This window comes from Neopsephotus bourkii, unplaced genomic scaffold, assembly GCF_033783945.1.
Source record: "Neopsephotus bourkii isolate Nb327-2 ecotype Australia unplaced genomic scaffold, CSIRO-AGI_Nbou_v1 NB_882, whole genome shotgun sequence".
Taxonomy (NCBI): Eukaryota; Metazoa; Chordata; class Aves; order Psittaciformes; family Psittacidae; genus Neopsephotus; species Neopsephotus bourkii.
The window spans coordinates 26,789-41,323 of record NW_026901376.1 but is presented as its reverse complement, the minus strand read 5'-3'; the positions used below and the strand labels follow the sequence as shown (position 1 = coordinate 41,323).

The following is a 14,535-nucleotide window of genomic DNA, read 5'->3' as shown; positions in this document are numbered from 1 at the left end:
CATCTCTTCGGGGCTGCCTAGTGGCTATTTGGCTGTGATTAGATCAGCCTCTCCCTGCTAGGTAGGTTATTTGCAGGACAACGCATGTGTTTGTGCACACGGGTGTGGGTATATGCATGTGTAATAGTCAGCAGTGGAAAATAACCTAGTTGTGACGGCAGGCTTTCTCTTAGGGTGTCTTCCATGTGGCAGTAATACAGCAGTGAGCGTTTAACTTTGGCCTGAGCAAGACATTTTGAAAAAGACTTAGTTTTCTTGGAGCACTATATTTAAATTCCAGTTTTAAAATCAATTTCTAACCTTTGTATTTATATGTTCAGAAAATTCTTTTGATACCTTTTCAATTTACCAACACTGAATTAAAACCCTTCAGAATGTATGGCTGGTCCTTCTCCTTACGCGTCACTTTACGTTGCAGAGAGGGGTAGTTGCGCCAAGTCTACCCCTTTGCTTTCAAGATACAGAACGTTGACAATTCATGGGTGGCAGCTAAGGAAGAAACCCTTTAAATATTTTTTTTTCAGAGAATATTAAATTAGATCTGTGTAAACATAAAATTTATATTTATTAACGTGTGTGTGAGAGTGTGTGTCTATATAGATATATAAATGGTCCATGACTATTTCTTTCTCTTAAATGGTACTTTACACAGACTTTTATACAGTGTGTTGGTAAATCCCTGCACCAGGCACTGATTCTGAAAGAACAACATACCTATTTGTGTAATGAATATGAGCAGCCAGAAGAAGCAGCTTTACTTCAGTGACTGCTCTCATTCGTGTCGCAGAGCAGAAGAGATTACTTGGTACTTGCATCTTCCTTGTGTAGGAGCCCTGCTTCTGGCTTTGTCATCCTTGCAGCAACCACACCCCATGCTGCTCTTCTGGCAAGAGAATCTCCCAAATGGCACTAATGAAAGCTGGAATCCTTTCCTGTCTCAAATTAATCTCTTTACAGATTCTGCTCTGTAAGTAATGGGACCTGATTTTTAACAGAGGAATTGAATGGAGGGTCCGTGAAGATGCTGTAAGGTTGAGGAATTCCTCCCTGTCAGGTGGCTAAGCTAACACTGGGATGCTGTGAAATGTTTCCTCTGTTCTCCTTTTATGATGATCCTCTTTGCAGGGTGTGAGGTGTGTGTATAGCCCCTTAAAACAAATGCATAAGAGTTTTTCTAATGTTCCCATTCACCTAAATGTCCAAATTTGAGCTATGGCTCAACTCCATGAGGATCACTAAATTCACAAGTGTGTGTTTTGACCCACTTGGGCCTTTTGAGAATTACTATTAAAAGCAGGTGATACTTGGCTTCCTAATCCTGATTGCTCTTCCAGAACCAGAAATCCTTTCTCTGTAAGGACCTGAATGAATGCTTCACCTCAATCCTTACTATCTGGTGACCGGGCTCTGATACTAGAGGCAAGGACAGGATTTGGTGGTAAGAGTAATGGGAGCAGTGAAAGGAAACAGCTTTCCTCCTCAGCAGAAAACAGCCCATGTTAAAACCACACTTCCCCTAGTGTCTGGTTACTGCTTTGTGTCTGCTGCTGAGTTAAGCAATGCACCTCTGCTGTGATCTGAGCCTTTCAGTCCTGCTTCTACCCCACCTCAGTTTCACTTAAAGCAGTCTGAAACAGAGCCTGCCTTAAAGCGAAGGGCAACGTTGAGGGGAAATGTTCTGCTAGCTGAAAGAAATATGAGATTTAAATGGAGCAGAAAAAGCGAGATTCCCTTCTGTTTCACTGCCTTGCTGCTAAAAGTCTGGTGCAAAACATTCTAATGTTCTGATTTACATGCCATTCTTTGGAGGTGGGCAGGCTGCTAGGTAGGCAGAGCGGCTCTATAGCAAATGAATTACTGTAAACTTAAACTTGCTTTATTTCTCTCCCGAATGGGCTTGAAGTAGAGAGAACCAGAGTACTGTTTGTAAGATCTTTTGCTTTAACGGAAGAGAAACTGGAGAATATATATGTACGGATACATATATATATATAAATCTCATTCAAACATACTGATACAGAAAATGGAATGGCTTTAAAATGCAGAAATCTGACCAGACACTGTCTTGGGTTCTGGCCATTTGTAGAGCAATGGGACTGGCCTTGTCCAGCCTGCCAGCCAACCTCCACATAGCCAAAAAGAGCTTTCAAGAGTCTGTAGCTATCCAAAGGACTGTTTTCAATAAGACTGTTAAACACTGCTTTAGGGGTAAATCACAAGTTGTATGTGAGCAGTGGATGGTAAAGGTGGAAATTCAGATCCAACTCTGAATATTTGCTTAGATAAATCAGAAACACCTGAAATCCCCCTGTTCTGCAGGTAACACATTCCCACTGAGTCCTTAGGGGACGGCTGCACCCTGAAATACCTGAGGACCTGAAATACCTCAGTGGCTTCACAGAAGCATTTTGTAACGGAGATCTGGGGGGAGCCTTGCCCCTTTCACCTTGGTTTGGCACTTAGGGAATGGATGGGGGGACTAAAACCACGCTTGCATTTCAGTTCCTGGTGTTGCCTGTACAAGACACCTCCAGCCAGATGTTATGGGGTTTGTGGGGTTCTTTTTTCTTACAGCTTCTTGAAAAGTACTTTCAAGAGTACTTTTATGTGACTTGTTTTCATTATCAGTGCTTTTCACAAAGCAGGTGTGTATCCCAAGGGGGAAAGCTCCATCTGGGGCAGTGGATGTGAAGTTCATCATCATGATCTGGCCACGTTGCAGCAGTGCTCCTGTGTGATGCTTAACTGCACAAGCAGGCTGTGGCTCCCATAAGGGCTGGGAGAGCATCCTGGTCATGCCAAGGAGGCTGCTGCTCATCAGAGGAGACGGTAAATACAAGCATCCAAGGAGCAGAACCTGCATTTCCACATCAGATGGGATACAAGTGGTTTTGTTTGGTTTTGATATGGAGCCATACTTTGTTGGTTTTTTTAAGTAATTTGAGATCTGAATGTGATTTCTAATGTATCAAGAACGTTAATATTTTAAAGCTATAACAAAGTTTTAAATTTCTACTATTTTTGTTTTTCACTTATTTTAACTGTTCTGTTACCTTCATTTGATGTATGTGGTTGGGGAATGTTGCTTCTCCTCTTAGCATTTGTTTCTATAACCAGAAATAAAATTATATATGAAAGAGAAAATGCCCTGGAATTCCTTGCTGCTTTTGAGTGACAGACCTGCATCCTTCCAGCACAGTGTCATAGGGGGGTTAGGATTGCAGCACCAGCCTCTGTTGTACCCACCCCTTCCACTATGTAAGTGTTTCAGTGTTTTTCTTGTCCTTTTATTATTCTCATTAAAAGCTTTAGGAAGTGTATGTTTGGACACCGGTTTAGAGCTCATAGATACTCTGATCCTGTGTTGGTTATTTGGGAGGCTGTTAACTTGCAGCAGAGTGAACATAGGTACCTGTGTGTGCCTGACATCTGTAATGCTTCCCTTGGGGATTATAAATGATCCCTGCAGTTCTAGCTTTCATTTTATCATGAAGTGAAAGGCTGTTATTTTGAAAGATAAACTATTTCAGTGTGTTTCCCTGTAGTTTATAGGGATTGTTTCACCTACGCATGTATGGTCAGAAGGTAGTTCTTTACCTATGATATTATACCTAGGTTTTCTCTCCGATAATAGAGCTAAAGTGCAGGGTTTATTTTGACCAAAGTCATTCTGAGCTTTGATAATGGAATCACTTTTAAGACCTCTGTTGACACAAAGTAGCTGTATTTGACTAAATAATGTTTAAGAACAGTAGAGTTAGACACAGTGTAGCAAAGATTCAGGCACGCTGTTAATGAACTTAATGCCAGGCTACCATAAGACAGGGAAGTACCAGAAGGCAAAGTGCCAAGATCCCTCCTGTGCCATCTTCTCCCTACAGGGTGATGCACAGCTCAGCTGTGGGAGCTTCACTCTTACTGGCAGTCGGGCAGACATCGTTCTAATTGGGGGAATACTAATATCTTTTTAAGCTTTTGGAAGCTGGAGCCCCCCTACTGAGCAGCTGTGTTAACACCTCCAGCCCTTTTGGGAAGCATATTTTAAAGGGGTTGTAGGAACGGTTAATACGGCCCTTTTTTTATCATCATGCTCTTACAAACCCAAACTCCACCCTATCTCTGCCATGAAGCGATGGTTCCCATGGGTCTGAGTCCTGAGAACTGGTTTCTTCACGCCGTGCGGGACACCCTTGGGCTCCTGAAGCAGAGAATAACAGCAGCAGCATGTAGAACAATCAGTGAACAACCACTAGGGAGGATTTTCCCGTTACCCCTTCTTCCCTCCTCTTGGCGGGCAGGATCCAATCCTCTTTCGCCAGGGCTATCACCAGCCATACTCCACCCCTACCGGAACCTTGGCTAACGGAACCTTGGTGCAGCAGCAGCTGCATCCCCCCGGAGCCGGCCTGGGTGGACCGCCCGGCCCTGGGGGACCGCTTTGGCCGCGTACCGAGGCAGGGGGAGCTGCGGACCGTCCGGCATGTTCACGGCGGCGGCTGAGAGCTTCCTCAAGCAGGCGAGGTACCGGGGGGGTTGCTGAGGGTACCGGGAGGGTGCGAGTTACCGGAGAGTGCTCATAGCTCAGGACGCGCTGAGGTACCGGGGAAGGCCGCAGGGCTCCCTTGGGGCGGGCCGGGGTCACACCGGGGCCTGGGGGCGGAGGGCTGCGAGGCTTCCAATGAAGGCCAGGAATTGACCGGTGTCCTATGGCCGCTGCCCCCGCCAGGGAGATCCAGGAGGAAGAGCTGCAGAGATTCGCCTCCCGCGTCGCCGCCCTGCTGCAGGGCCCGGAGCTGGGCGCGGAGGCCGCGGACTGCCTGCAGAGGCTGCACCTCACCGTCGCCGCCACCAAGTACCCCCGCAAGTGAGTGGCTTGTGTCTGGTTTGATGCTCGCAAGAAGCAGCGCGTTACTTCATTGACAGAAGGAGAGGAAGGGGGAAGCTTAATGCTTTAAAGCATCACCCTGTTTGGAAAACACTGAGTTCCACATAAATGTAAAGCCCTCCACTGGCTTTTTTTAACCCATTGCTAAGCAGAAGCTGCCTCCTTTTGAGTTCATCTCACTAAGCTGTGCTAAGGAACAAAATGCAGGAGATCATCCCAAGACCAAGAATATGAAGGAAATAAGCATCTGAATCCTGCCTTGCAGTGATGCTTTACTGTGTTCCTCTTGCAGGCTAGATGGCAAGTTTGTGGAACTATTGCAGACAGTGCTGTGTTCATCCAAGAGCCCTGCGCAGATCCAGGTGTTATGTGCTGCCATCCTGAGAGAGATGTCACCTTGCAATGAGCTGATCCTGTCCTGTGACAAGATTCAAGATGCAAAGCTCCTGAGCCTGGTATCCTCTGTCCTTTTGGCGCAGGTAAATGACCTGCCAAGGCAGAAATCTTCCCTTGTCAATAGGGCCTTGCTTTCTGATTGTTCCCTGTTTGCTGAGTTCAAAGAGAGTGAAAAATTAATTGGAAGTGTCTAGGAAAAAGCAGAAGCATTTCCATGTTCATTAAAAAAACCCTAATTATTCTGTTTTGCATAGGAAAAAATGGCAAATTTTTGCATTTAGTATTCGGTAACAAAGACTAAAAATTGTGGTGTATAGAGACTGGGGACCTCAAGCAGGCTTGTAACTAACTGGAAACAAAAAAGACCACTTTAATGCTAGCTGCATTATAGACTTCAAGTCAGGGCTGCTTGAACCTATAGAGCAAAAGATTTGACAGTGAATTTATGGCTCCTGCTTTTCATGGGGCTGGCTTTCATGTTCAAAGGTAAAAATATACACATAGAACCTATAAAACACGGGGGGCAATAAATGTGGATGGCACTTCAAAGATCTAGATTCAACATGGGGAAGATGATGTGAGGACCTTCCTGTTTTGAGTGCTGCCTGCACTCACTGCCCTCTGGGGAATAAACTGGAAACTTTTCTGCTTCTTCTTTTACTATTATTGTGCCTATTAAAGGTAAAATATTTTTCTGCACCTTCTCATTCTGAGCTTCACTGTGTGCCAGAAGTGCCTCCTATGTTTCAGATTGCTCCTCTGAGTCTTACTTAGCTGGAGGAAATGAAAACATAGGAACAGAAAACAGTGACATATTACCTCTGTGCTGCCTTACAAAGCACCTCTCTCCCATATCCAGCCTCGAGACTGTCCTGCAATGTAAAAGCATACCCTGGGTGTTAGTTTTTGTTAGATTACAGCTAAAATCATGAAAGGCTTTTCATCATTTTTTGGTGTTACTAAAGCTTACTGCATTTAAGCCATTTCAGTGTCACTTCTCTAACATGGGCTGCAATGAGCAGCAGAGTCATTCCTGAAAGCAGCCCCACTTCAAAAACACCTGCATGTTTTCATTTGTCACTGCTTTGGGTGGAAATCATCCTCCTTGTCTTTGCTCCTCTGCCTTTTTGGTTCTGCAAAGCTCATGTTCTTTTTGTAAAGCTTTTGGCTTTCCACAAAACAGCCTCTGCTATTTATAGCCACAGCTATAACAGCCTCTAAAAGAGGAAGCTGCTTTATTTTCCACATTGTGAGGCTATGGACGAATCAGAGAGTCCTAGAACATGATCAAACAGCCAATTTTCTATTCATAAATCTCTAATTTAACAACTGAACCAGCAAACTGACCATGTGGGGAGTAGTTAGTGCTAGAACTGCTCTAGAATTAATGGATCATAGTGTTCAAATTCAAGACATCCATTGCAGTTGTTTATTTCCACTTAAAGTGGTGGTTGTCCTGAAACCTATTGTTCCATCAAAGTACTCTCCCCTCATGGAAATTTTGAATTCACATTGCAGAATTGTGGTAGAGTAGCCCCTGCTGTGAGTTCCTTTGGTGTTTGACATCGGTACTGGTGCCTGATGGAAGAGTTTGTATGGCATTAGTCTCTAGCACTAGTAGATGATCTGCCTAGCTTCACCTCTGCTTTGTTTTTAAGGGAAACAAGAAGGCTGTGTCTGCTGTGGGGCAGCATGTTGTAAAAGTCCTTGAAGAAAGCCTGCCTGAGGGTCAGAGCGCACGGTACCTTCTTCCTGTCCTGTCAAATGTCATCAGTCTTTCACCAGAATCCCTAACTGAAGGTAAATGTATATGAGGGCCTGAGATGACCATTTGGCTGTGACCTGTACAGTGATTAGAAGGCTCACTGAAGTGCTTGGCTGGGAGTAAGGCTTAGAAACTGCTGTTAAAGTGACATCTCTGCCACAAGGAAAATGAACTTACTGGCCAAGATATATTTTACCACCCAAAAATGGGACTAGGCCTTCAGCTGCTTTGGCCCCTTCTGGGGACCAGAGTCTCTGTTCTGCCTGGATTTGTGTCATGGTAACAGGTACCCTAGCTAAGGTCTCCAGATGCAGTGGGAGTGTGAAATTGTAGCTATACTGAAGCAAAGTAAGAGATGGAAACAGAGATGTGCCTGTGGTCTGTTCAAGAGAGCAGCAAAACCAACTAGGTGTACTCTCCATAAGAGAGGCAGGACTGTATGGGTAGTGGTGGGCATTATGCCCTAGTGAGTAAGCCATAGGAGAGCATTCCAGGTGTAAAATGGTGAGGAATTGTGTTGTGAGCAAGAGTCGTGTTTCTGGGAGTTTCCTGTGGGATTTGTGTATGTCCTGCAGTACGCAGGAGCAGTTCTGGGGAGGATGCTGGGCCAGGGTGTATGGGCTGGCTGAGCAGGCAGGATCAGCCTCAGCTCATGTGTGTTCTCTGTGAGGGATTTATGCCTCTCTCTGCAGAGCTGAAGCCAGCCACTGCCTGAATAGATTTGACAGTATTTTTGCACCTTCCTCCTAATAGCACGTGGATGGAGACAAAGGAGCAAGTGCCTCTCGACTCTTCTGGTACTAGAAGTCCTTGATTCTAGTGCTCACTTGACTTTTTATCTGAGGAAACGGGCAAGACAATAATGAGACTGACCCAATGGCTAGGAGCTAGGAAAGGATGCAGGGCTCTGAAATGAGTGTGAGTGATATTGAAGTGGTATGAGGAGGACTACAGGGCATCCACCTTGAGGTACCAGTTTCTTTGCTGGGACAGAGAGATGACAGTCTAGGCTAGAGGAAGAGCACAGCAGTTGAGGGGTGGCAGAGGCTGCTTCTCTGCGTGATCTGGCAATGACCCTGTGACTTGCCTTGTACAGAGCAGACCAATGTAGTCAGTAAAAAGATGGCAGACTGGCTGAGGCATGCAAGTATTCAGCAAGGAGTGACTCAGTCCTCTGGAAGCTTCTTCAGTCCCAGAAGCAAACAGGTAAGTGATCATCTCACAGGGGCATTTGTTAGTTACCTGCTGTTTTGGGTTCCCAAAATCAGCTTCTTTTGGGAAATGATAATTTAGAAATGCCAAGACACAAAGGAAAACCAAGTAGAAGGATTTATAGCTCCAAGATTTAGGAGCTCTGCTGCAGAACCAGAGCTTTGATCCTTGAAGTAGTTTTAAGGGGAAAGTCTTTCAGTGACCATTAACTTGGAATAAAAGCCGATTGCAAAGGAGGCCTGTGTCAGAGAGAGAGGGAGAGTTTCAAGTGTTTCAGCTCAGGGAAGGATCCAACAGAGCTGGCTTTTCTCTGCAGGACCCTATAGTACATATAAATGGGATCCTTATCTCCACGGGCTCAGTGGAGTTCTCCCTCCCTTCTTAGCCTTTCACTGGGCATCTGACCTGCTGCATCTTTTCTCCCAGCCTGGTCCTGTCACAGAGGTGGATGGTGCCGTTGCCACAGACTTCTTCACAGTGCTCTCAGTGGGTCAGTGCTACACGCAGGACCAGTGGCTCAACATGCAAGCCTTCTCCATGCTGCGGAAGTGGCTGCTGTGCTATGGGGACAAGGAGCTGAAAACCCCTAGTTCAGGTACGAGCTGAAGGGCTGTGGGCCAGTCTGGGTTGCATCCTCAAGAGGGGTGTGTGCTCTGTGATGATTAGGTGGCTGCACCAGCAACCCAGCAAGTGGTAGGAATAGGGGTAAGAGTTAAGAGTTCATGGACTAGGAGCAGGGAAACTTTGGGAAGAAATATCACAAAATCTCCTTACTGGCCCTTCATGAGGAATCACTTGTTCAGTGAATCCCCTAGTTTCAGGTCCATGAGAAAAAAAAGGCTTGGGTGATGGGAGACAGCATCTCCTTAGTGTTCTAGTAACACTCCCTTCTTTCCCAGTCTCCTTTTCTTCATAGTGCACCTGAGGACTGAGTGCAGCCTTGCTGTTAGTGAGCTTGTGAGTTACATTGCCCAGGACATGAGCTGATACGTGGTAACCTTGATTCTGTAGATGACAGATCAGGAGTGGACAGCTCTGTTACGTCCATGGTCTCGACTGCATCCACATCTGGTCCCCTGCTTCCCCCAAAGGAGTATCTGCGGGAGAAAGCCTTTGAGTACTGCCAGCGGCTGATTGAGCAGAGCAACCGGCGTGAGTCTTGTCATGAACCCTCCTTGGAGTTCTCTTGGAGGTATTCCTGGAAGCGTTTCTGGTCTGCTGCCTCTCTGGGCTGGGATCTCACTCCCTAGACTCCATAGTCAGCTTGTAGGCATAGGGACCGTTGCAGCTGCTGGTGAAAGTCATTGACCAGCCCTGGGCTGGGGTGTTGGGAGGGATTTGGAGGCAATGGCCCTGTTCTGCCTCCCACCCTTGGTTTGCAGGGCAAGCTGTGGAACCTGGTTCTCATTAGCCTGGAGTTGGGATTAGTATGTGTTCCCCGCTGTCCTAAAATCTGTGTTAGTGCTCAAAGTGACAACCTACTGTCCCTGTTTGGACTCAAAGTTTAACTTGGACTTCCTTCTCTGGCAGGTCCCCTGAAGAAAAATGATGGAGACCTACAGAAGGCTGTAAGTACACAGAGGTGGGGCTGAAGCTCTGGGAGTTTTGGCTTCTCCCACTCTGATGTGACTCTCTGTTCTCCTGCAGTGTCTCATTGAGGCAGTGACAATCATGGACATCATCTGCAAACAGGACTCCTCCTACGTGCACCCCGCAGTCTCCTTCCTGAAAACCTTGCATGGCAGAATCTGTGGGGATGCCTCTTATGCAAGAGCACTACTGCCCATTGCCCAGTTCTTCCTGAACCACAGTAAGTCATCAGCTCTCACCCCTCCTCCATGATCTACTTTTGCATACTCTTAGCAGAGCCTTTTCTTCTGGCAGTTTTCTGGCTGCTCGAGTTGGTAATTCAGCCTTGGCTGTACACTGGGATGGATGATCCCACTCCAGGAGACCCAGGAGATGGGGTGTCCTGTACCTTTTGTTGGCCAGGCTGCTGCTTCGGCTGTGCTCAGCAATGTGCTGTGTTCTAGGTGAAATGGCAGCTGTGGACTCTGATGCAATCTACGAACACCTATTCACTGATATCCCAGCTCAGCATTTCCACAACCCATCACTGGCCTTTGAATTTGTCCAGTTCTGCAAAGACAACAGCCAGCTCTTCACTGAGACCTCCAGCATATTCAAGCAGAGCTTCCCAAATCTCTTTAAGGTACAGCACAGGAGAGAGCCTCTTGCATGTGCCTCCATGGCAGTGCTAGGGAGAGAACCCACAATGACTGGTATAAAAGCAAGCGTGAGTTTGAAGAGGAAAGAGGGCTCTGGGTGTGATTAGCACTGCCAGTAGAGGGGTCTGTGTTAGGATTACTGCCTGTGGGTTGGAAAGCAGTAAACACAGTTAAGACACAGCACTTTGTTTCTGGAAAACTTTAATAAGTTGCAGCTTGCCAGCCCCAGAAGCAGCTGCCAGATGTCTGTGTTGAGCTTCCAGCAGCCCCCAGGTCTTGACCAAACCCTCAGACTTCTCTGGTTTTGCTTTTAAGAAGTGACTTTCCCTTCCCTGTCCCTTTCGGTCACAATGTGAGAATCATCTGGGTGTGTGGTGGGGTAGGATGGATAATGCAGCAATTTATGCTTGTTCCTTGCAGTTCCTGGCATGGAACAGCCCACCCCTCATCTCAGAGTTTGTGGACCTTCTCCCAGTTCTGCTGGATGCAGGCACAGCTGTTGAGGTCTTCCATTTGCTACTTGACCTGCCCTGTTTGACAGCAGCTCTGGACATCCAGCTGAAGTAATGCTACCTTCTGTTCCTCTCACTTGCTAATCAGGGTATTGATGGTGACCATAGCCTAGTATGTGTTTCTGTGAGTCTCAGCTGCCCTCTGGCTGCTGCTGTCGCAGAATGAGAGGCATCTGCTACAGTCAGGTTAACACAAAGCTGGACAGACGTCAGCCTAGTTTTCCTAGTGATGTGCTGTGCATGGGAGGAGAAGGTGACCAGCTCTTACACTTCAGTCCACTTCTCCATATCTAGTTCCAAACAGTTGCCACGTGAGAGCGTCTGCAACCTCAACACAGATGTGCTGGCTACTTGGTCTTTCCTCCCTGCTCATACTCCTCTTTTCTGGCTTTCATCTCCTGGAGGCATACAGAGGTTTCCTCCTGAGGAAGAATTATTAGGAACTTTGAGTTCTCCAGGAAGATGGGATAGCATTGGAACTGACTCTTACTGGAGTGCTTAGAAAAGGGACTCATCCTAGAGGCATGAGGTTGTTGGGTTTGATGAGTGAGGGAAACAGAGCATCATTTTCCCCTTTCCCAGGAGTGATACAGAAGCAATTCTGGAGCTATTGTCTGAGCTTATAATGCTCTGTCATCTAGGTTCTCTGGCCTCCAGAAGGTCTGGAGAAGACCAGCTTGCTGTCCCTGTTTTAGTGGAAAGGGAATTACACCGTTCTACAGGATTCCAGCTGTGCCCTATGCCTATTCTCATAATGCAGCACATTCTTTGTGTTGCCCTCCTGCTAGGTCAGCTGCTCTTTCTACCTCCAAGAAGGCTGCCAGCAACCCAGCTGTGAAGCCAGCCACCTGTGTTGAAGCCTTTCGTCATCCCCTCTACAAAAGCATGTTCCAGTATCTTCTCCGCACCAGTTCTACTCCCGAAGATGCTCCAGAGAGGTGGGACACTGCTGTAGGAGACTGCCACAAGGGTTTGGTTCAGCCATCCTGCTCTTGGAAGCAGCACTGGGATTGATGGGAAGTCATAACTGGGGTGAGATGGATTTGGTCTTCCCTGTGTTATCTTTGCCAAGTGCTGAAAGGCCTTGTTATGGGGTTGGAGGAGGGCAGCCAGGAGAGTAGTTGGGAACAAGCTTCAGCAGTAACTCTGCTCTTGCCCACAGGCTGATTCCACTTCGGCAGCTGTTGGGATCCCTGGCCAGCAGCCCAAGGGTCGTGCAGTGTTCAGAGACTGTCCCTGTCTTACTGGAGCTCTTTTTCAGGGTGGTGGCAGAGGTAAGCCCTTTTGGGGGAGTTTGGTTCCTCGTCATGCTGGGATCTTTCATTACATGAAGAACAGTCATAGATCAAAATTGTTAAGACACTGCAGCTTCAGGAGAGGGTATAACTGAGGGTATATATGGGGAGATTGGGACAGTCTAATAGTGGCATGAACCAGCACTGAGCTGGGTGCTTCATCCAGAGAAGCAGAAAAGATCCATGTTCTCTCAGTCAGCTGAAAAGGAGGTGGGTGAGAGCAGAATGAGTGCCTGGTACTGGCTTTGTGCACTGCTCCCCTTCTGCTAGGTCACTCTGTTTCTGTGCTGGCTGTCTTATCTGGCTGGTTAGTTTGGGTTTTGGCTGCTGGAGGTCACTGGTGTTGCTGAAACAAGGCTGTTTGTCAGTTTGCAGATGGTCCACTGATAAACCAGCTGGTGGTGCTGCTGCTGCAGAGGAGTGAGCAGCTGTATGAGATCCCAGCATTTAAAGAAGAGGTGTACAGGTGAGATAGGACACTAAGCCCAGCTAAGCTCCCAACCCTTCCACTGCCTGCAGCCTGGCAGCCCAGGAGCCTTTTCAGTTGTGGTCCAGTCCCTGCTGTGACAGAGTGTGCAGACACTGTGCCAGCACCTCCTTGGTTTGGTGATGACCACCTTGCCTCTTGTCTGAGCTCTGCCCATCTCTCTTCCCCAGGGTGCTGAGCTCGCAGCTGGTGGTGCTCTGTAATCTCCACCCTGCAGTCATTGTGGAAGCATCCGCAGAGATCCTGGAGTTCTCAGGAATGGCCAGCAATGCCCAGAACAAGGAGGTCATCTTCACCCAGATGGTAAGCAGGGCCCGCCTGCTGCTGGCACAGGATTGCTCCAAACTGCAGTGTGATCTGGTGATCACCTTCCCTTTCCTCCTCTCCTCTGTCCTAGGATTAGCTAATCTGATTTGCTTTGATTCCCTTTCCTTCTTGCCCTGAACACATCTGCCTTTGCTTCAGGTCTGGGCTATTGGAGAGTACATGTCTGTGTCCTACGACAAGCGCTGCACTGTGGAGCAGATCAACAAGTTCTTTGAAACTCTAGAGGTTGTGCTCTTTGAAATCACCCAGCTCCGACCACTGGCCAGCATCCCCCGCTATGCACCCAGCACCATCAGTGCCCTTATGGCCACCTTGACCAAGTTGGCAGGTCGCAGCCAGGACTTGATCCCCAGGTGAGGATGGATGGCAGGAAGGGCTAAGGGCTGAAACATGCAGACCTCATGGGTCCAAACACAGATGTTTGCTAGTGTTAAATAATCAAGCTGGCAGCTGATGGAACCTGAAACTGAAACAGGAGAGAGGAAGCAGGCTGTGGGGAGCACAGTTTTTGTATTCCTCTGTTAACTGAGGCTCTGTGCCTCAGGAGGAGGGGTTGGGTAGCATCTAGTGTTCATCTGCAACAGTCTTTTGCTGTACACAGGTTTAAGTAGTGACCTTACTGGGTGCAAAGGTCCTGCCAGCTGATGTCTATGTCCTTCCTTCCTGCAGAGTGTCCATGTTCCTGTCCAAGATGAGGACGTTTGTGCAGAGCCCGGCTGTCACCTCTGTTTACTGCGAGGCGGACCTTGAGAAGCTCCAAATGCGGGCAACTGAGCTCAGTAACCTCCTGAAAATGCCAGATGTGGCTCAGTTTGTGCTCACTCCACCTGCAGGTGTGGGCAGCACACGGTTTCAGAGAGAGGTGAATGACTCCCTCCCTTTTGCCCTCAGGATAGTCACCCATCTCCTAGAGCCGGCTCCTGGCTGCATGCCACGGTGAGGGCATGAGGTTTCTGAGAGGCTCCAGCCTCTTGCAGCTCACTGGACACTGCTGATGCTAAGGCTGAGGCCCTGCTCTTCACTGGAAATGAGGAACAAATGATTGTGAATGAAAGAGAAAACAGGAATAAGTAGAGCTGAGGCTGCTCTTCTGTCTAAGGCTGTTTGTGTTTCTGTCTCCCAACACTGGTTGCTTTTCTATCACCTAAGTTAGTTTTATCTCTCTCTGGCAGTAAGGATTGAAAATCCCAGTGGATTTGTGTGAATGTGACAGGAGAGCAAATGCATGCATTAATGCCCTGCCAGCACACCATGCCCCTGTGGAGACATACTTTATCTTCACTCCCCTCCTCTGACTTGTTTCTCCCTCCCTTTTGCCCTCATTACACCCTGGCTATGCATGTGCTTCCTTTACTGCCTCTCTGCTTGCAGCCAAGCAAAGGCCTGTGCAAGGTGAAGAGAGTAGGAGTGACTCCTTTTAAGTCTGTT

At 47.6% G+C, this 14,535-nt stretch overlaps 1 protein-coding gene across 2 annotated transcripts; it reads left to right on the top strand.

Moving 5' to 3' along the window:
• The first annotated feature begins 4,374 nt into the window (after positions 1-4,374).
• AP5Z1 (adaptor related protein complex 5 subunit zeta 1) lies at positions 4,375-14,187 on the top strand. Of its 2 annotated transcripts, XM_061356959.1 has the most exons (17): positions 4,375-4,521; positions 4,727-4,864; positions 5,178-5,364; positions 6,940-7,081; positions 8,143-8,252; positions 8,685-8,853; positions 9,270-9,410; positions 9,789-9,826; positions 9,906-10,068; positions 10,292-10,470; positions 10,907-11,049; positions 11,787-11,936; positions 12,161-12,272; positions 12,662-12,759; positions 12,951-13,083; positions 13,246-13,460; positions 13,777-14,187. In XM_061356959.1, exons 1-17 carry the CDS (start codon positions 4,481-4,483, stop codon positions 14,045-14,047), a joined length of 2,430 nt encoding a protein of 809 aa, XP_061212943.1. In that variant the 5' UTR covers positions 4,375-4,480; the 3' UTR covers positions 14,048-14,187. The 2 variants fall into 2 exon arrangements, with proteins under 2 accessions (XP_061212943.1, XP_061212944.1); XM_061356960.1 differs by lacking the exon at positions 11,787-11,936.
• The last annotated feature ends 348 nt before the right edge of the window (positions 14,188-14,535 follow it).

Excerpts from the sequence above, each read along its gene's own strand:
- AP5Z1 (XM_061356959.1), top strand. The coding sequence starts at position 4,481 with ATGTTCACGGCGGCGGCTGAGAGCTTCCTCAAGCAGGCGAG. Across the intron at positions 10,471-10,906 it reads GCTTCCCAAATCTCTTTAAG|TTCCTGGCATGGAACAGCCC; the intron begins GTACAGCACAGG and ends TGTTCCTTGCAG. Across the intron at positions 13,084-13,245 it reads AGGTCATCTTCACCCAGATG|GTCTGGGCTATTGGAGAGTA; the intron begins GTAAGCAGGGCC and ends CCTTTGCTTCAG.